Source organism: Ailuropoda melanoleuca, chromosome X (assembly GCF_002007445.2).
Source record: "Ailuropoda melanoleuca isolate Jingjing chromosome X, ASM200744v2, whole genome shotgun sequence".
NCBI classification, from domain to species: Eukaryota; Metazoa; Chordata; class Mammalia; order Carnivora; family Ursidae; genus Ailuropoda; species Ailuropoda melanoleuca.
Genome location: NC_048238.1, coordinates 98,169,953 through 98,191,832, shown reverse-complemented (window position 1 = coordinate 98,191,832; position 21,880 = coordinate 98,169,953). Strand labels below are relative to the sequence as shown.

At 42.6% G+C, this 21,880-nt stretch overlaps 1 protein-coding gene and 1 pseudogene across 3 annotated transcripts in view; one reads left to right on the top strand and one right to left on the bottom strand.

Annotated features, from left to right (window-relative positions):
• Positions 1 to 3,605: 3,605 nt before the first annotated feature.
• On the bottom strand, positions 3,606 to 4,310 carry LOC117797506 (annotated as a pseudogene).
• An 8,357-nt stretch (positions 4,311 to 12,667) lies between these two features.
• ARHGEF6 (Rac/Cdc42 guanine nucleotide exchange factor 6) overlaps positions 12,668 to 21,880 on the top strand; it is a 93,973-nt gene continuing 84,760 nt past the window's right edge. For 2 of the 3 annotated variants that reach the window (XM_002919916.4, XM_034648839.1), the window contains exons 1-2: positions 12,938 to 13,129; positions 14,321 to 14,404. In XM_002919916.4, coding sequence (XP_002919962.1) covers positions 12,965 to 13,129; positions 14,321 to 14,404 — 249 coding nt within the window. In that variant the 5' untranslated portion in view covers positions 12,938 to 12,964. Of the gene's footprint in view, positions 13,130 to 14,320; positions 14,405 to 21,880 lie in introns of all 3 variants that reach the window. The other variant, XM_034648838.1, reaches the window with a different exon arrangement.

The window sequence follows — 21,880 nt, the reverse complement described above, 5'->3', positions numbered from 1 at the left end:
GCTAGAATAAAATATCCCAGATTGGGTCGTTTATAAAGAACTTCTCACAATTCTGGAGGCTGGAAAGTCCAAGATCACGATGCCAGCATGATTGGGTGAAGGCCCTCCTCCTGGTTCAGAGCCAGTGCTTGCTTTCTTTTTTTCCTTTTAAAGATTTTATTTATTTATTAGAGAGAGAGAGCACAAGCAGGGGGAGCGACAGGCAGAGGGAGAGGGAGAAGCAGGCTCCCCGCTCAGCGGGGAGCCTGACATGGGGCTCGGGGCTTGATCCCAGGACCCTGGCATCATGACCTGAGCTGAAGGCAGACTCTTAACCCACTGAGCCACCCAGGTGTCCTTTTTTTTTTTTAAGATTTTATTAATAGCCAGTGCTTTCACACTATGTCCTCACTTGGTGGAAGGGATTAGAGAGCTCTCTGAAGCCTCTTTTATTTTTATTTTTTATGTAATCTCTGTACCCAACATGGGGCTTGAACTTACAACCCCAAGATCAAGATTCACATGCTCCACCAACTGAGGCAGCCAGGCGGCCCTCTCTGGGGTCTCTTCTATAAGACACTTACTCCATTCATGAGGGCTCCACCCTCATACCTCTTCACTTCCCAAAGGCCCCACCTCCTACTACCATCATGTTTGAGGGTGAGGATTTCAATAGGTGAATTTTGGGGAGGGGGCGGGCACAAACGTTCAGACCATAGCAGCAGATGGCCTCCAAAGGCTGGAAAAGACAAAGGTATGGATTCTGCCTAGAACTTGTCTCTAGAAAGGAGCATAACTCTTCTGACACCTTAATTTTAGCCCAGTGAGACCTATGTTGGACTTCAGACCTGTAGAACTAGAAGATAGCAAGTCTGTAAAATTGTAGCTATTTTGGTCCTGCTGTAATGAAGAGTAATAAAGCAAGGTAGTCCCCAACAGCTAGAGCAATTCTAAGGAGGAGGCTGCAGGTGTAAACTGTTAGCTGGGCTCTCCCAGCAGCTGGAGGAGGCGTGTGCTGGCCAGAAAACGGGCAAACAGCTTTGGCTATGCTGGTGAGTCTGCCTAATTCTGGAATGCAGTATAAAGAAGCCTGTGTTTATGGTTTGGGTTTCTTTTTTGGGAGGAGAGGTCCTTTTTGGGAATACCTTACCCCAAAGCCAAAAACCTGTCCTTTTACATTTTCTTCTGTTTTTAGTTCAGTTTTATACATATAAAGATTGAATCCATCTCTTCTGAAATGTATTTTTGTTTGTGGTATGAGTTGGTGATCTACCTCTTTTCCAAATGGGTAGCCAATTGTCTCAACATCATTTATTGAGGAGGCAATCTTTCCCTATTGATCTAAAATACTATGACTATCATATACCAAATTCCCACATAGGCATGAGTTAGCCTCTGGGCAGCTCTCTCCTAATCTTGAGTCAACACCACATTTATTTAATTATTGTAGCCTTATGGTATGTCTTGGTATCTTGTGGGTAAAATCCCTTCTTTATTTTTATTTTAAAAAATAATCGTGGCTATTTGAGGGGGTGAGTGGGTTAAATTTATCTCCTCCTCCTCGTTTTTAAAATATACAACAACTTTATTGAGATATAATTCATATACCATACAATTAACTCATTTAAAGTGTACAATTCATGGTTTTCAGTATATTCACAGAGATGTGCCACAGTCAGGTGGAAATGACAAGTAAGCAGTTGAATATATGAGTGTGAAGTATTAGGGGGAGGTGTGAAGTGATGAAGTTAGTACAGTCATCACTATTGTAAAGTTTTTCTCGGGTCATGTTCAGCTAGTGCAAAGTTGAATTTAGCCAGGTTTGGGATTTTGGCAGGTGATTATGGTGGAGCGAGAGTGGAGGAAGAAAGGTGAGGGAATTTGCAAGGAAATAATTCTAACAATGGACCATGGAATCTAAGCTGGTTAACAAGGAGAATGGTAGGGGTGCGTGAGTGGCTCAGTTGGTTAAGCGTCTGACTCTTGGTTTCAGCTGAGGTCATGATCTCATGGGTTGTGGGATCGAGCCCCTCAGCGAGCCCCACAGTGGGCTCATTGCTCAGCAGGGAGTCTGCCTGAAAGATTCTCTCCTTCCACCACTCCCCCCACTCAAAAAGCGGGCACACGTGCGTGCTCTTTCTCTAAATAAATAAATAAATCTTAAAAAAAAACAAGGAGAGTGGTGACAGGAGGGTGGTGATGGACCATAAAGAGGTGTTGGGTCAAGTGGATAACAAGATGGTTGGGATAGGGGGACTACAAGAAATGATCTGGAAACCTGTGAGATTGTATTTAGAGTACTGAATGCTTGAACTTGAGGTTTTAGAGGTGGTGCATTTTTGGTAATGATATGAATTTGAATATGCTTATGAGAGTGCGTGGAGAGAGTGAAAGCCAAGATCATTGGAAATGAGAAAGTCAAGGCAGTCAGAGGCCAGCATTGGATAGATCATCCATGTAGTTATGGAAGTTACCAAGAACTGTGGCAGTTGTCGTGGTGCAAAGAGAGACAGCAAAGCAAGCCAGATGCTGGAGACTATTATGTTAAATGAAAAAAAAGAGTAAGAAAGAGAACAAGATTTATGGCATGATATCATTTATGTAAAGCACACTATAAACTTTATGAGAGAACATGGATATTTAAGGAATTTATCACACACACTGGAATGGGTGTCTATGAGGGGAGTTTGTGAATGAAGGAAAAGTATGAGGGGAGTCCTCATGTAGGATTACATGCATAGTAAACTGAGGAGTATGATTAATTGGACACTCTGCATCTGGAGATAAAGAAATATCGCTAATGAGTGTTCAGTGATAATAACTGTGGTATAGTCTTCAATTTTTAAAAAGATTTTATTTATTTATTTGAGAAACAGAGAGAGAGTGCACACAAGTGGGGGGAGGGGGAGAGAGGGAGAGTGAGAATCAGGCTCCCCACTGAGCAGGGAGCCCGACTCAGGGCTCGATTCCAGGACCCAGGGATCATGACCTGAGCAGAAGGCAGACAGTTAACCAGCTGAGCTACCCAAGCACCCCTATACACTTCAATTTTAGGTATATTTAAGCATTTATTTTTAAAAAGGAGGATCATACCCTATATGCTATTTTGTATTTTGGTTTTTGGATTTTTTAAAAAGTAATCTCTACACCCGATGTGGGGCTCAAACTCAACCTCAAGATCAAAAGTCACATGCTCTGCTGGTTGAGCCAGCCGGGCACCCCTGGACCATACACTCTTGAGAAAGGCTTTTCCACATCCATCTCTGAAAATCTTCTACCCATTATATATGAAGGTCCTATCATATGTGATATCAGTTCTTTGTAACCAGACTGTATCATCACCTACCACTTCCAAGTATGGAATGGGGAGACCACACTGGCCATCCCATTTGTGATTTTCATAAGACAGTCTTCTAGGCCTTTGAGGTTTTTTTTAAACAAAAGTTCTTACTGGATATTACTGAAACAACCTACTAGTGCAGCCACATAGAAACAAAGAGAACAATCACTTTCCCAATAAAACAGGACCAGCTGTCCAGATAGTGGTGATGTTTCCAGCTTGATATAGTAAGACGCTAGTGACCTTGATGCAGCATAAATAAGCATGCCATCTCGTGTGCAAGTCCTCAGAGACCCAGCTGGGTTCTTGTCCAACGTCTCCCCTTCGAGATGTACCTGATTTTAGTATGAGTTTTCATCCAAATCCATCAGGGAATAGGACAATTCTGCTTTTGTTTCTTGGCCAGGAATTGCTTGATCATGAAAGTCTTGCGAGGAGACATGGTGAGCAACAGAGTCAACCACACACACCATGATGGTGGAGAAAGGAAGAGAGGTAAATTTTCTTTCCTTGACAGATTTCCCAATATTGGCTGCCAAGTGGGTTCTGGCAAAATCTAAGGAGTAGAAAAAGCTGAAAGACGTGACCCCCAGTGTACCACAGGATGCCAGATTGTCCGCAAAATACCTGCAAAACTATGTGCTTATGCACCCGTTCCAAGAATACCTGCTTAAACTTAACCTTAAAGGCAAAGTTAATGGCTCTATTGGGGATCTATATGATGACTCTTCTCAAGTTGCCCTTCCAGAAGGAGGAAATCCACTTCTTGGGGAAGCAGACTATATAATACTATATGTCTTTGTATTACTCGTCAACATCAAGGGTTTTCCATGTGTGTTGTACCTTGGCATTGTGAGGCCCCTGGGCATCTGTCATTTCAAGAATGTTATATAAATTAAATCATACAGTATGTAACTTTTGGGGATTGGCTTCTTTTTCACTCAGCATCATTCCCTTGAGATCCACCCAGGTTGTCGTGTGTATCAGTAGTTTGTTCCTTTTTATTGCTGACTGGGATTCTGTAATCTCGATATGCCACAGTTTGTTTAACCATTCCCCCATTGAAGGAAGAACATATGGGTTGTTTCTAGTTTGGGGCTGCTACAAATAAAGCTGTTACAAATGTTCATGTATAGGTATTTATATTTTTATTTTTTTTCTGTGATAAATGCCCAAGCACGTCGTTGCTGAATTGTACAGCAAGTACCAACTACTGCAAACTACTTTTCAGAGTGGCTCTAACATTCTCCCTTCCCATCAGCAATGTATGTGCGATCCAGTGTCTCTGCGTCCTCAGCACCATTTGGTGTTGTCGGCATTTTTAATTTTAGTTCTTCTGATATGTGTGTAGTGGTATCTTACTGTGGTTTCTAATTTGCATTTCCCTACTGGCTAATGTGTGTGTTTACCATCCACCTATTCTGTTTCCTGAAATATCTGTTCATGTCTTTTGCCCATTTTCTATTGGATTGCTTTTTTTTTTTGGATTTGCTTTTTTTTACTGTTGAATTTTTACTGTTGAGAGTTTTAAAATGTACTTTAGATAGTAGGCCTATAGCAGATATGTGGTTTGTGCTATTTTCTCCCTGTTCATAGCCTGTTTTTTCATCCTCTTCAAGCGGGCTTTCACAGAATAAACGTTTTTAAATTTGATGAGGCTAGATTCATTCATTTTTTTGTTGTTGTTCTGTGGACTGTGATTTTATTTATTTTTAAATATTTTATTTATTTGAGAGAGAGAGCATGAGAGAGAGCATGAGTGGGGGGAGGGATAGAGAGAGAGGAGAAGCAGGCTCCCTGCTGGGCTCCATCCCAAGATCCTGGGATCATGACCTGAGCTGAAGTCAGATGTTAACCGACTGAGCCACCCAGGTACCCCTATTTATTTATTTTTAAAGATTTTATTTATCTATTTACTGGAGAGAGAGAGCAAGCACGAGCAGGGGGAGCTGCAGAGGGAGAGGGAGAAGCAGACTTCCCACTGAGTAGGGAGCCAGATGTGGGGCCCAATCCTAGGACCCCAGGATCATGACCTGAGCTGAAGGCAGATGCTTAACCAACTGAGCCACCCATGTGCCCCGGATTGTGGTTTTATTGTCATCAACATATATCTTCTGAACTTGTCATTATTTCCCTAGGATAAGTTTCTTTTTTTTTTTTTTTAAGATTTTATTCATTTGAGAGAGAGAGCAAGATAGAGAGCACAAGGGTGGGGAGAGGGAGAAGCAGGCTCCCTGCTGAGCAGGGATCCCAATGTGGGGCTCAATCCCAGAACCCTGGGATCATGACCTGAGCTGAAGGTAGACAGTTAACCGACTGAGCCACCAGGCGCCTCTCCCTAGGATAAGTTTCTAAAGTGACTTGAGGAAGGACTTTAAGCATATAAAAGGTACACATCATAAAGGGAAAGATTTTGGTATATTTAATCATCTACAAAATTTTAAATTTCTGTATAGTAGTTGTTAAGACATATATACCAGACAAATACTAGCTAGGAAAAAATTTAAAACATATATACCAAAAGGTCAATATCCTGAAGATCTGAAGAGCCCTTATCACAACAATGAGCTGTCTTAGTAGACTAAGCCAACCTCTGCTTCTACCTGTGAAAGATTATGTCGTATGGACTTTTTCTCCTAATATAAACAACGAGAAAATTGGATAAATGTATGAACTGACTCTTTCCAGACGCTGAGACAACAAGCAGGACGTGCAGGACGTTGATCCTCAAGCGAAGGGAAACAGATGATGGAGAACCCTACAGCCACTCAGTATATTCAGAGTTGTGCAACCATCACCAAATCATTTTTAGAACATTTTCTTCACCTCCCTCGCGAAAGAAATCCCCATAGCCATTAGCAGTCACTTCCAGTTTCCCCTCAACCCCCACCCCAGTCCCGGGCAACTGCTGTTCTACTTTCTGTTTGTATGGATTTACCTATTCTGAACATTTCGTATAAGTGGAATCGTATAATGTATGATCTTTTGTGTCTGGCTTCTTTCCGTTAGTGTGTTTTCAATTTTTATCCATGAGGTGGCCTGTATCAGCACTTCATTCATTTTTATGAGTGAGTAATATTTGATCGTAACACTTTATTTATCCATTCATCAGGTGATGAACATTGGATTGTTTTAACTGTTTGGCTATTATGACTAATACTGCTATGAATATGTGTACACATTTTTATGTGGACACATGTTTTTATTTCTCTTGGAGAGGAATTGCTGGGCCATATTGTGACTATGTTAACATTTTGAGGCACAGCAAAACTGTTTTCTATAGCAGCTGTACTGTTTGACATTCCCGCCAATGATGTAGGAGAGTTCCAATTTCTCCACATCCTTACCAACACTAGTTATTATCTTTTTGGTTTTTTTAGTTAAAAAAATTTTTTTTAGTAATCTCTACACTCAACATGGGGCTTGAATTTATGACCCTGAGATCGAGAATTGCATGCTCTTGGGGCACCTGGGTGGCTCAGTAGGTTAGGCATCTGACTCTTGGTTTCAGCTCAGGTCAAGATCTCACAGTGAGATTGAGCCCCCTGTTGGGCTCCATGCTCAGCAGGGAATCTGCTCCAGATTCTCTCTCCCTCCCCCTCTGCTTCAACCCCCACTTGTGCTTTCTCTCTCTAAAATAAGTAAACAAATAAAATCTTTAAAAGAAAAGAATCACATGCTCTTCTGAGTGAGCCAGCCAGGCACTTCAATATTTGTCTTTTTGATTATGGGTATAAAGTGGAATCTCATTGTGGTTTTGATTTGCATTTCCCTGAATGCTAATGATGTTGAGGATCTTTTCCTGAGTTTATTAGCTATTTGTATATCTTTTTTGGAGAAACGTCTATTCAGATAATTTGCCCATTTTTAGTTATTTGTCCTCGTATTATTCAGTTATGAGTTCTTTATATATTCTGGATACAAATCCCTAATTAGGTATATGACTTGCAAATATTTCTCTCATTCTGGAGTTGTCTTTTCACTTTCTTGATGGTGTCCTTTGAAGCACAAAATTTTTAATTTTGATGAAGACCAATTTATCTGTTCGTTTCTTTTGTTGCTTGTGGCCTTGGTCTGATATCTAAGAAACCATTATTGCCTAGTCCAAGTTCACATAAACGGTCATTCTGAACCATGAGATGGGAAGCTGATGATGAAGCTGCATGTTACCCTTGGACAGCCAAATTCTAGATTTATTTTACATGAGAATGAGATAAAAAATTTTGTAAATTTTTAAAAATCGTCTTGATTTTTAAAAATCAAGACCTTCTATTTCCTAAAATACACCACATTTTACACTATGATGAAAAACAAGAGTATAAGAGGATATTCACAAACACGTTAGTTTAGTATCCATAATGTATTACAAACTTTTTCAAATCAATAACAAAAAGACAACCAGTGGAAAAGTAGACAATGGAAATGAGCAAGTATTTCACAGAAGAGGAAATACGCATGGCCAATCGACATATGAAAAAAATGCTTTAGGGGCACCTGGGTGGCTCAGTTGGTTAAGCATTCGACTCTTGATTTCAGCTCAGGTCATGATCTCAGGGTTGTGTCATGGAGCCCTGGTCAGGCTCTGCGCTGGGCATGGAGCCTGCTGAAGATTCTTTCCCTCTGCCTCTTCCTCTGCCCTCTCTCTTTCCTTCGCTAAAAAAGAATTTTTTAAAAATGCTTTATTAGTAGTCATAGAAAAGTAAATTTTACACCCATGAAAATAAAAAAAATTTAAAAGTCTGAAATGTGTATTAGCTATGATATGGAGCAATGGGAAATCAGAACCTGGTTGCAGGGAAGTAAAATTGTGTAATCATTTTGGAAAACAATGCTTTGAAGATCCCTACAGGGTTAAGGGCTAGTTGTCATGGGAGAAGCCAAACAAGCAATCTGGAAAGATGGTAGGTTGTGGTTAGAAAGTGTAATGTTTGAATTCATGATTTAGAAAAGCAGAGAAATTTATGTGATGACAAAGTACAAGTTGTGACCTTGCAAGTGGTTGGCTAAAGCGGAGGAGTGTTCCTTGAAGATAACGAGGCCTGTCAGTCTGGGTCCAATCAGGACAGAGAAACCACAGAGGGATTTGAACAGGAAAAGTTTAACATAATTATTTTTTTAAAAGATTTTTATTTATTTATTTGTCAGAGAGAGAGCATGCAAAAGCAGGGGGAGCGCCAGGCAGAGGGAGAAGCAGCCCCCCCCACCCCGCAGGGAGCCTGATGTGGAACTCGATCCCAGGACCCAAGCTAAAGACAGCTGCTTAACCAGCTGAGCCACCCACGCATCCCAGTTTTGCCTAATTAGTAACAGGGGATTGGAATAATGAGGGATTGACTAGGAAGAAGTAAAGAGAACTCTAAAAGAGTATAGGAAATAGCAGATACAATATATAATAGCAGACAATATGAAATAATACATACTAGTCACTCCCCTAGAGGTGTGAGAACCTCCTCTCTCCACCTGCCGCTGAGATCCACACCTTATTATAGAAGTTGCCATGGGGCTGAGTCAGTGGAACTTGCTGGCCATCCGCCCTCTAGAACTTGCTGAAAAAGGGCCCTGGGAGGGTGCTTGTTTTCCATTCACGGGTGAGGTGTCTCACCAGAGATACTTTGCTACAGATCCCTCCCAAAGGTGGTGTGGGCAAAGCTGCTACCCGCAGTGCCCAGCAGGAAGCCAATGTCGCAGGAGGGGAGCGCAGGGAAAGCTGGGAGCTCTCGTTGGGAGCCTGTGGAGAGCGCACAGGAAACAGGAAGTAAAACCCCTTCTTCCTGCAGTGTCTCTCCACCAGCAGCTACTGATAAAACTTCATATGGTGCCAGCTGGCAAAGTAAAAATGATTTAAAGACCCAGGTCCGTTTTCGCAGAGCAGGCCTAAAGAGGGGCTGGCGGTAATCCATCAATCACAAATAGGGAAGGCAAGGAACTGAGCGGTCGTGACCCAGATGTAGGCAGAAATTGGGGTGGAATTGGGGTGCCTGGGTGGCTCAGTCAGTGAAGCCTTCGGCTCAGGTCAAGATCCCAAAGCCCTGGGATGGAGCCCCACATCTTGCTCCCGGCTCAGTGGGGAGCCTGCTTCTCTCTCTGCCCCTCCCCCTGCTCGTGCTCTCTCTCTTGCAATTAAATAAATAAAATCTTTAAAGAAAAAGAAATTGGGGTGGAGTGGAAAGTTATAAACCAACTTGTTTCTCCAAGTGGGACCTTGGTCTACCTGTGTCAGAATCAAGTGGGGTATTTAATAATACAGATTCCTTTGCCCCATTGCAGATCATCTGAAGTAGGGCACTGGGGACTAGGGCTCCCAACTCTTCATTCTTTTCTCCACCTTCCCTTGCAAGAGGTGTTTATTTTTGTACATTGTTGTTTGTAAATCAGGGCTTTAGGTGATGGAGAGCCTTTGAGGGTTTTTGAGCAGGAGTGTTACACTATCAAAGAGGTGTTTCTGGAAAATCAACCGAACTGTGCTCTGCCAGAGACTCCATTAGGACGAGAGGATGCAGGTGGGAAAGCCAGCGAGCGAGGAGGCTGGCTCAGTGGCCCAGGGTGCACACTGCTAAGGCTTGGCAGTCGCTAAGGCTTGGCAGTCGAGTGAGAAACCTTTTCTCTTTTTACTCATGCTGTTCTGTAAAGCCTGTTGCTCTTTGTATCACTGTGACCTCTAGTCTTTCAGGGGCCCGCCCTAAGCCCCCAGTTCATTAGCTACTTTGTGTTGTCACTTGCTTTTCCTCCCCAGCCTGGATTCCATGGCTGGTCATTCAGCCCCCTGCTTGCTCCGGTCCTGGAATTCCTTGCTCTCCTGACATTCCTTGCTCTCCATACCAACCCTAACTTCCAATCTTCCTACTAATAGAATGTCCTTGAGGAAGAAGCTTTGCTCTTCTGGTTTTACTTTAGTATTTGTATAATTTGCTCTAGCCATTGGCTGCAATGAGGCGGATTTTCATCTGAGTGACCTCACTGGGTTCAAGCCTGTTTTGGGCTAGGCTGGGTTCCTGAAATTACTTAGGCTTTGTTCTTGATCTGAATATGTAAGTGATACCTCAATAATACTGTCAGATTTGTCTGTAGAGTACAGTTTTGATGAGCAATTGTGAAAATTGTCCAAATGACATAGAAAAATGTATTCAAGTAGGTCTGACTTGGGAATTTAATTTATCAACGAATGGATTTTATATTTCTTTCTTTTTTAAAGATTTTATTTATTTATTTTTTTTATTTATTTGACAGAGATAGAGACAGCCAGCGAGAGAGGGAACACAAGCAGGGGGAGTGGGAGAGGAAGAAGCAGGCTCACAGCAGAGGAGCCTGATGTGGGGCTCGATCCCCTAACGCCGGGATCACGCCCTGAGCCGAAGGCAGACGCCCAACCGCTGTGCCACCCAGGCGCCCCTATATTTCTTTCTATGACATAGCTTTGGCTATGGTCAAAAGTCAATTAAAACTTTTGATTGACTATACTTATTTTGCTTCTAAGTATAATTACATCAAACCAAACCTTTGGAGGTCAAATCCTTGTTGTAGAACTATTGATAGACAAAACAACATGAATGGATCTCAAAATGGTGATGCTGAGTAAAAGAAACCAGAGAAAGGGAAGTACCATACTGTACGCTTCCATTTATATATGATTCTAGAAAATGCCAACTAATCTACAGAGACTGAAAGCAGATTGGAAGGGAAGGGAGGGAAAAGGGGTTTGAAAGGGCACAAGGACACTTTTGGGGATGATGGAAAGTTTTACCTGGATTGTGTGTGTGTGTGTGTGTGATTGTATCGCAGGTGTATACATGTGTCAATATTCATTAAATTGGACATCTTAAATATGTGCAATTGATTATATGTCAGTTATATCTCAATAAAAGTAAAAATCATTAGCAAGGAAAAATTTTTGTTTTAAGACATGAGTTCATTCATTCATTCTTGCATTCATTCAGCATTTTTTTGAAAAGATTTTATTTATTTATTAGAGAGCAAAAGAGAGAGAGCATGAACAGGGGGGTGGAGGAAGAGGGAGAGGGGGAGGGGGAGAAGGAAACGGGGAGAGGGAGAGGGAGAAGCAGATTCCTCACTGAGCAGGGAGCCCGACTTGGAACTCCATCCCAGTACCCCGGGATCATGACCTGAGCCAAAGGCAGACACTCAACCGATTGAACCACCCATGTGCCCCTCATTCAGCATTTTTAAACATCTACTGTGTACCTAGAGCTGCTGGGAACAGTGTTAAGATGGACAAGACCTTTACTCTAGGGAGGTTGCATTGTGGTGGAGGAGACATATCAACAATTAATAATAGTGAAGTGTGATAAGTGTTAGGAACAGGGCAAGAAGGGGAAGCTTTGAAAACATTTAGCAGGATTATCTAAGCTGATTATTTGGTAGTATATGTTTAAAGCTGTGTTGAGAAGGATTTGGAAGCTTAGCAGGATCCCGTGCGTGAGGAGGGGCAGTGACTAATGGGGAGGACCATGCATTTGCCAGTTTAAGGCTATGCTGTTCACATTGGTCTCCTCATACATTTCCCCATAGTATGACTATTTCAACTGGTTGTGGAAATGTTTGAGAATAGCTAGATCTCTTGTTATAGACCAGGTTTGTTTTTTTCAGAGCATCATTTTTAATGCAAAGTGTTTCTTGTTGGGGAGCATCAACTTTCCAGACTGTAGTATAGAGAGAGGACAAGCGCTCTTTTGTTCTCGAAAGTTCTGTTTTCAAGGGTTTTGTACCCGCTCATGGGACTGTGTCTGCGCCTTTGCTAGGGGTACTGCAGCTGGATTATGTCGTGGAACCAGGTCCAGAAAAAGAATTGCTAAAGAATGCAAGTAAACAGGATGTCAGATGTTATCCTTAGCCTATTTCCCTAAACATAGATTTTTGGCTGCAAAGTAAAATGCCATTCTTCTAGCTGCTGCTTATACACAGTGATTGGCTGAAAGCAGGCAGAGTCTTCATTTGCTTGGCACGTTATCACCATGCAATTCAAGGTGTTCTACAAGGAATGATCATAACACACCATCTCTGTGAGACAGGATGAGGACATCCGGCCATTTCTTGGAAGAATTTTCTCAGACTACCTTCCCCACGAGGCTCAGATCTGTCTGACTAAACAGCCAGTTGGCATCTTCCTCCTGACAGAAGCCAGATTTTCACTGGGGCTAGACTATTTATTGACAGTGTTTTCACAGACTGGCCCATGAGTGTCCCATTTCCAAGGTCCCCTCTGTTTTCCAAGAGCACTTGCTTCCTTCTCTCTCCTCCCTCCCCAGCATCCTCTGCACTTCCTTCCTTTACAGCCTCTTGCACTGCTGGGTTTTTTTTTTTTGGGGGGGGTGTTTGTTTCTTCTTCTTCTTCTTTTTTTTTTAACCCTAATGAATTTGTTTTGCAGGTTTGGAAAAAGAAACCCAGCATTATCCAAGGATTTTTATTTCTTCTATTTCTACATCTTTCAAGTGTGATCTCTGTGGCTTTAAGATCCTGTAGTTTGAGTGGGTTCCACTGTTATCTAAGAAAAGTTGTCAAAACGCTTTGCTCTGCAAGCCCCAGGAGAGAACTCAGAAAAACGGAAGGCAGTAGCAGATGCAATTACGGATGTGGCTTAGTCCTTGCAGCTGCCCCAGGGAGCTGTGCAGAGCATACAGTCCTCAGCAATGAATCCAGAAGAGAGAATCGTGACATGGCTTATATCCTTGGGAGTTTTAGATTCCCCCAAAAAGACCATCTGTGATCCGGAGGAGTTCTTGAAGTCCTCGCTGAAGAATGGGGTAGTGCTCTGCAAACTGCTCAGCAGACTTAGGCCTGGCTCTCTAGAAAAGGTAAGGGAAATGGGCAGTCTCTTCGGGATTGCTTACCACCAGAGCAGCAATAATGTAGCCCTTGCGATGTTCTGTTGCCCGGGTCATGGGACTCTCTCACTTGAATCTCTTCCTGAGAGTTTGGCATTCTCTCTTACTGTTTTTGTCATTTGAAGAACTCAGAAAATGAAAGGTTGTCCTCTAGCAGTTGGCCCCCAGATATAACCATGATACACCATTGGTGCCAGGGAACAAGGAGAAAATACCCATATTGTTTGCTCTGTCATAGGGATACGTGGACCAAGGGCATATTTTGAACTTGGGGTGTATATGAGTCTGTGTAATAATGGGATGATCTATAACAGATATTGATGGTGTTTATTGACAGTTTGGCTAAAATTAATGTCGATTTTCTCCTCAAAGAAATAAAATATCCTTTGAAACAGAGGCAACCAGGAGAAATAGTCCAAAATGTCAGAAAAGGTTTGTTAAAACAATAGAAACCAGATATATGTTTTGAATGCAACATGTGTTCAAAGTGAAACTAACCTTACTCTTCTTCTAAAAAGCCAAAAGTTTTAATGTTGGAAGGCCGAAATCACGAAGATGGATAATTTTTAAAGTAGGCACTCTAAGTAAGTTTAAAGTTTGAATCCTACAGCTATTTTCTTAAGGTTAGCAGGGGACGTGACTGTGAGCGTAACGTGAGTTCTTTTGCCTTCTTGAACCGGTTTGTATTTTTATTGAGCAAATTGATTTTCTTGTAAGTTTCCTTAAACTTGAAAAACCAGTGCTAAGGCGGTAGTACAGCATACAGAACTGTAACCGAATGTAGCAAGCAGTAAACGGGAGGACAGGATTTTCCTACATTCTCATGGGGAGGAGGGAGCAAGGTAACAGATTAAAAGCAAGAACCAAGCTCAAAAACCAGTCTGGATCCACTTCGCTACCCTCACTCTTTGGCAGAAGGCTAAAAAATGTTTGTCAATAGAGATAGATGGTTTGGGACTGAAAGTTTGGTGACATTTGAAATAGACCGACCGTTTAGACTGTTACATCACTTCCTCCAGTGGTTATTTCTCTTCCTGGCTTGACAGCAATGTGGCCCCCTGCCTTAAAAAGCCTACCTATCTAGTTATCAGAGCATGGGGACTATGGTGTGCTTGGCATGGGATGACAGTGTCCGAGTGACATCTGACTGTGTTTCTGTAGTACTGTGCGGAGCCCCAGACCGAAGCTGACTGCCTCAGCAACATCGCTGACTTCCTGAAAGGATGTGCGACCCTGCAGGTGGAGGTAAGCCCACCTGGGGTGCCTTGCCCCGCTGGGGAGGATGGTGTTGTACTACAAGTACTGGGTTGATTTTGACTGTTAAACAAGGGTAGCAGTTTATGGAAACCATGGTTAAGACTGGCGGTCTCCAGGGGTGGCTTGCTAGTTTGTCTTTTCCAGAAGCCAGTGCCAAAAGCAAAGAAACCAAATGAAATCAAAACTCAGAATAGGATATCTTTGAATACAGCATCCGAGCCCTGAAAGCAGGCTTCCGGTGACAGAGGTTGTATGCGGAGCTTACCCTGCTAGTGGGTACTGGCTGCTCTAGGGGGTCACGGTAATACCCCTGAGTTGGGAAGAGAGGAAAGTATATTGTCACTTTTCCCCATTAACACTTTAAAACAGAGGCCTTGAAAAGCCCGGAGAACCTGGCCCTGTGGTAGAAATTGTGTATTAAATTACGTTGCATTATTTTATATTCTGTGGATCCTTAGAGTACATATGGGAGTATTGCTGGAAAGGAGGTGATACTTTTGTCTGAGTGTCAGATTACTTACTTCTCTGTTCCTCAGTGTGTGTGTGTGTGTGTGTGTGTGTGTGTGTGTGTGTGATATCTTTATTTGCAGAAGGAAAAACCATGGAAACAACATCAGTATCTAGCATTAGGGAAATAGTCAAATAAATTATAGTACATCCAAATGAGGCTGAAGTCTTATACATTCATTTAAAAAAGATTGTAGGTTTTTAATATTGAAGTATAGTCGACATATAATATTACCTTAGTTTCGGATGTACAGTGTAGTGATTCAACAATTCCATACATTACACAATGCTCACCGCAGTAAGTGTAGCTACCGTTGGCCACTATACAGTGTCACTACAATATTATTTTTTCGAAGATTTATTTATTGAGACAGAGAGAGTTGGGGGGGAGAGACAGAGGGAGAGAGAGAAGCCTGAAGTAGGCTCCCCACCAAGCACAGAGCCTGATGGGGGGCTTGACAATGGGCTTGACATGGGGCTTGATGCCAGGACCCTGAGATCATGACCTGAGCCGAAATCAAGAGTCGGCCACCTAACTGACTGAGTCACCCCGGCGCCCCTGCAATACTATTGACTGTATTCCCTATGCTGTACTTGTCATTCCCGTGCCTTACTTACTTTATAAGAAGTTTGTGCCTCTTGGTCCCCTTCACCTATTTACCCCCTCAGTCCCCTCCCCTCTGGGTTTGTTCTCTGTATTCATGAGTCTGTTTCTGCTTTGTTTGGTTTTGTTTTTTAGAATCCACATATGAGTGAAATCATATGGTAATGATCTTTCTTTGTTTGACTTACTTCACTTAGTGTAATACCCTCTGGGGCCATTCATGTTGTCACAAATGAGAAGATTTCATTGTTTTGTTTTGTTTTGTTTTGTTTTGTTTTTGTGGTTGAGCATATAGATGACATCTCTGTCCATTCACCTATCGAGGGACACTTGGGCTAATTCCATATCTTAGCTATTGCAAATAATGCTTTAATGAACGTATGTACGGGTGCATATCTTTTTAAATTCGTGTTGTTTTCTTCAGGTATTTGCCTCAGTGTTTGGATCTGTAAAATGGACACAATAATTGCTACCTCATGGGGTAGTTTTAAGGATCAAATGTGATACTACATAATAATTTAGAGCTAAGAGCTTCGACCTGAAAAAGATCTATGAGACAATGTATGTATAGTGCTCAGCAGAGAACCAAGGACATAAGTATAGACACGTTTTAGCAGTATTATTTGTGGAGAACTATGAGTAGTGGGTTGATCATGGACTCTGATGCTAGATTGCTTGGGTTCAAAATCTCAGTTCTCTCTCAGTAGTAGCTTTGTGACCTTGGGCATGTTCTGTGACTGTGCCTCAGTCTCCCCACCTATAAAATGGGAATGATAACAGCACCTATCTCATAAGATTGGTATAAGAGGTCAATGAATTCATGTCCCCAGAAGAGTGCCTGGCACATATTAAGTATTCTCCAAGTGTTAGCTATTATTATTAGTAGTAATACAAGTCTCTTTGCCCCAGATAAACTTGGCTTGCTTCAGAATTTTTCCTAAAGTTAGCTACAGCATCAGGCTGTAGTTGTCTCAGAATATTTTATTCCAGGTGTCCCTGTTGCCCACTGTTAGCTCTGTGTCTGCATGGGCACGTGTGTGTGCCTTTTGAGGTAGGTGTAGCCCGAGACTTCTCTATGTATCTTCTAGAATAATGTCTACTGTGGAACAGATCATGGTATTTTCTTTTTTATTTGACAAATAAAAACATGGTGAGGTTGCCAATGATTTCTGCACTACGAAGCTGCCAGAAGGTATCCTGAACTTGTTTGCAGTTCTAAGAATACTAGGTGATACAGAAACACCTCCCGGGTCTAGCACTGTGGGAGAATAAGTCGTTTCACAAAAGTGGATTTTTCGGATAACTAATGCTTACTCCTTTAAGTACCAATGCTTAAAATATTTTTACCCACTTTGGATACAAATCTTCCTGAGAAGTATATGCTAATTTTCATTTCGTGAATGGAAGGCACTGGGCATATTTTTGTCTCTCTTTGATCATTGAGGCTGGCCTGACCATTGTCGGGGGTATTGGAACAAGGCAGTATCCAGCTCCATGGCTAAACACAGACGTTCTCTAGTTTGACAAACTTGGGTTAGAGTCTTGGCTTGGTTAGTTACTGACTGTGGACTCTGGGAAAAGTTACTTGGCCTCTCTCTGTTTCAGTTTCCTCATCTGTATAGTGGAGATATTAATAATATCTACTGCATAGGATTGTTTTAAGGATCAAATGAGATAATGCACCCCAGAGCCAGGAACACTGACCACCCAGTCTCAAGCTCCCAGGCAGCTAGGACACAGACCGAGACACAAATATCTACAAAGTTTTAAAATTAATTTTTTTAATTGAATATATTTGACCTATGACATGTAAGCTTAAGGTGTACAACATGTTACTTTGCTATATCTATATATTGTAGTATGATTGCCATCGCAGTGATATTTATCACATCACGTAAAACTAGTACAATATTGTTGTCTATATTCAATAGTATGCCGGGCATTAGATCACTGTGGCTTATTTTATACTCATTGCAAGTTTGTGCCCTTAAACAATATCAATTTTTATCTCCCCATCTTTCCATCCCTTGGTAACCACCATTGTACTGTTTTTGTCGAATTTGACTTTTTTAAGATTTTATTTACTTATGTGAGAGAGAGAGAGAGTGAGAGAGTGTGCATGAGAGAGAGCACAAGTGGGGGGAGGGGCAGAGGGAGAGAGAGAATCTCAAGCAGAACTCCCTGCTGAGCATGAACCCTATGCGGGGGCTTGATCTCAAGACCCTGAGATCATGACCTGAGCTGAAATCAACAGTCAGAGGCTTAACGAACTGAGCCACCCAGGCACCCCCAGAACACACTATTATTTATCTAAAGAAAGAGTGGCAGCTTGAAAGGGTCCGTTGGGAAATGCAGAAAAATGAAAGCATAGTGACATCTTGAGTACTGGCTGTGGGGCACCGCAGCCCCATTAAAGAGCTGCTGCCTTCTGAACCTCTGGGTAGCTAGTGGGCCTCTCCAAGGGACCTCCATCTTTGTGTTCTCATATGGCTGTAGTGTCGTCCTAGGGTCTCTAGAAGATCACACAATTAGTAACTGGTCAGGGAGGTCTGCTGAAACATCTAAGAAACAAAACACTCTCTAAAGTACCTCCCCAACTTTGATAGTATCTTTTGAAACACAGAAGTTTTTTAAATTTGATGAAGTCATGGGCGCCTGGGTGGCTCAGCCGTTAAGCGTCTACCTTCGGCTCAGGTCATGATCCCAGGGTCCTGGGATCGAGCCCCACATTTGGGCTCCCTGCTGGGCAGGAAACCTGCTTCTCCCTCTCACACTCCCCTTGCTTGGGTTCCCTCTCTTGCTGTTTCTGTCTGTCAAATGAATGAATAAAATCTTTAAAAACAATTGACAAAGTCAAATTGACCTATTGTTGTTGTTGTTGCTTGTGTTTTGTGTATCATGTCTAAAAAACCATTGTCTAATGCAAGGTCATGTAGCTTTATACTTATATTTTCTTCTAAGAGTGTGATGAGCACTGGGTGTGATAGGCAACTAATGAATCATTGAACCCTACATCAAAAACTAATGATGTGCTATACAGTGGCTGACTGAACATAATAAAAAAAAGAGTGTTATAGTTTTAGCTCTTACATTTAGGTCTTTGAGTCATTTTGAGTTAATTTTTGTATATGGTGTGAGGTAGGAGTCCAAATTCATTCTCTCTTTTTAAAAGATTTTCTTTATTTGAGAGAGAGAGAGAACACAAGCAGGAGGAGGGGCAGAGGGACAAGCAGACTCCCCACTGAGTGCAGAGCCCCACATGGGGCTCAATCCCAGGACCCTGAGATCATGACCTGAGGCAAAGTCAGATGCTTAACCAAATGAGCCACCCGGGCGCCCACCAAATTCATTCTCTTAAACACTGTTTGGTGAAAAGACTCTTCTTTCCCCCACTCAGTCAATTAATGTAGCTGTGTATTAAGTTTTCAAATCAGAAAGCATGAGTCTTCCAAATTTGTTCTTCATTTTCAAAATCATTTTGGCTATTCTGGATCCCTTGGGTGCCCATATGGATTTTAGGATCAGCCTGTCCATTTCCACAAAAACAAAAAGACAAAAAAACCCCAAAAAACCCAGCTGGCATTTTGATAGGGATTGTGTTCAATCTGTAGATGGCTTTGGGGAGTATTGCCATCCTAACAATATTAAGTCTTCTGATCCATGAACACAGGATGTCTTTCTACTTATTTGGGTCTTTTAAAATTTCACTCAACAATGTTTTGTAGTTTCTAGTGTGTACATCGTATACTTCCTTGTTTCAGTCTATTTCAAAGAATTGTATTCCTTTTGATGCTATTGTAAGTGGAATTGTTTTCTTAATTTCATATTTGAATTGTTCATTGCAAGTGTATAGAAATACAATCGATGTTTGCATACTGATCTGGTTTTCTTCAACTTTGCCGAACTTATTCATTAGTTCTAATGGTTTTTTGGATTCCTTATGGATTTCTTGTACAAGATCATGTCATCTGTGCATAGAGATAGTTTTACTTCTTCCTTTCCAATCTAGATGCATTTTTTTCATTTTCTTGCCTAATTTGCCTGGTTAGAACCTTCAGTCCAATGTTGAATAGAAGTGATTAAAGTGGACATCCTAGCATTGTTCTTAATCATAGGGGGAAGCTTTTAGTCTTTTACCATTAAGTAGGATGGTAGCTGTGGGTTTTCCATAGATACCCTTTATCAGATGGAAGGATTCATTTCTAGTCCTAGTTTTTTGAGGGTCTTTTGGTCCTGAAAGGGTGCTGGGTTTTGTCAAATGCTTTCTCTGTATCTGTTAGGATGACCATTGGTTTTTCTCCTTTACTATCTTGATTTGTTGTATTACTTTGATTCATTTTCTTATGTGAGATCAATCTTGCATTGCTGGGATAAATCCCAGTGGGTCATGTGGTTGTATGTGCACATAGAGATAGATTTGTGTACATCTATGATTGTTCTTGAAGAATTTTTCTTCATAGAAATGAAATTACTGTGTCAGAATTTGATATATATTCTCAGATCCCCTACAAAAGTGCTCTCTGAAGCTCTACTCCCACCAGTAGAGTAGGAAGTGCCTTCTTCCTCATGTCTCTGGCAGCACTGGGTATTATTTATCTATGTTCATGTTTGCTAAAACGTTGGGTGAAAATGGTATTTCATTTACCACTGTAATTTGAGGTTCATGATTCCTAGTGAGTTTGGACATCTTCTGCCCCCTTTATAGTCCATTTGTATTTCCTTTTCTGTGAACCAACTCTGTCTTTTTTATTTGTTTACAGAATGGAGAAGGCAGGGAGGACCCTCAGGCCTCAAGAGAAAATCTTTTACAACATATGCAAAAACCCTCATGCCTAGGTAGAGTGTCACTAATGTGACCGGGAAGTCCTCTGACAACACTATTCTAGCCCTGGTAGTTTTGTTTTCATGCTGCCTTTGAACTTGGGAAGAGGAGGGACAGATAGAGTTCTTCTGATCAGTTGAGAGTGGCCTGGGTGATGCCTCTTTGACTACACTGTTCTGGCTACAGCCCCGGTGCTCTCCTCCTGGCTTCATCCCCAGCTGGTACTCCTGCTTCGTCCCCTGCCACCTTTACTACCAGCCCACTGCCGGGGATCTCCTGCTATCTCCTACTCTGCTCCTGGGCCAAGCCTACTTTTATAAAAAGATGTTTTGCTCATGAAGGATTTCATTGAATGTCTATGAGACTCAATTAGTGCTTCTGTCTCTCTCTTTCTCCCCCCCTTCTTCCTTTTCTCTCTCTATCTCTTTTCAGTACCAGCTGGTATCAGTATGGCTTTTCTTTGCCCCCACCCCCTCGCTGCCTCCTGTCTCCCTGAGTCACTCCATCTGCCTTGTCACTGGAACAGCATGGGTGCCATCCCCAAAGTGGGGCCTGTGGGATGGACGGTTTGCTATTTCCCAGGGGCTGCTCTGCACGAAGGCAGTTCTGGAAGGAAGGCAGATCTACTAATGACCAAGAGTCAAGGCTATATCTCCCATAAGAGAGCTCCAGCTCTAGGAGAGCAGAACCATCTTGGAGGAGTGCGCCGTGAAGTCAGGTAACTAACCAGTAGCTGTAATGGGGATCAGTGAGACCCTCCTTCAAGGCCAAGTCTGCCACCTGTGTGAAGCCAGAGGACCCCCCCCCCAAGGCCTCGGTTGATTCATCTGTGAAAGAGGAGACTAGAGTAGGGACTGGTAATGTCTAACTGTTGGACACTCTGTTTTTAACTGGCCGGATTCCATGAGTTTCTTCTGGGTAGAGCTTTGTATATTTAGCTGCTCAATTTGTGCTAGTGGGAAGACTAAAGAGGATTTCGGTAAGGTGTTTTTTTTTTTTTTTCCTCTGTTGAGCAAATCTGACACTCCTAATGGAATTTCCCTGAGTTACAATGACTGACACCCAGGGCTCTGGCCATCCTAATCTTTTACCGACTGCATCGTATTTCTGTAAAAACTGGACTTCAATAAGGCGGTAAATATCCCCCATCTATCAAGAACCTTTTTACGCTCCTAACAGGCCCCTCTGCCTGGGGTCCTGTTATCAGAGAGCCCAGGAAGGACATCCAGGATAGTTGGGGAAGGGACGGATGTGGAGGGCCGCGGAGGAGCGCTTCCTTTCTCGCTGTCTCGGCAGCTGGGCACGGAGCTGGGGGGTTCCAAGTGGCGTCGGGGAGTGGCAGGAGAAAGCGGGCCACCAGGCAGGGCTAGTCCGCGAGGCTGGGATTCCCTCCTGAGGCTCTGGCAGTGGCGGGCGGCAGGCCAGGCGCCAGCGGCCCGGGGCTCGGCGGGAGCCGGCGGCAGCAGCATGCGCAGTGTGGCCGCGGCCGCTCCACCGCGGCTTGTGCCGCTGCCACGGCTACCCGGGCGGC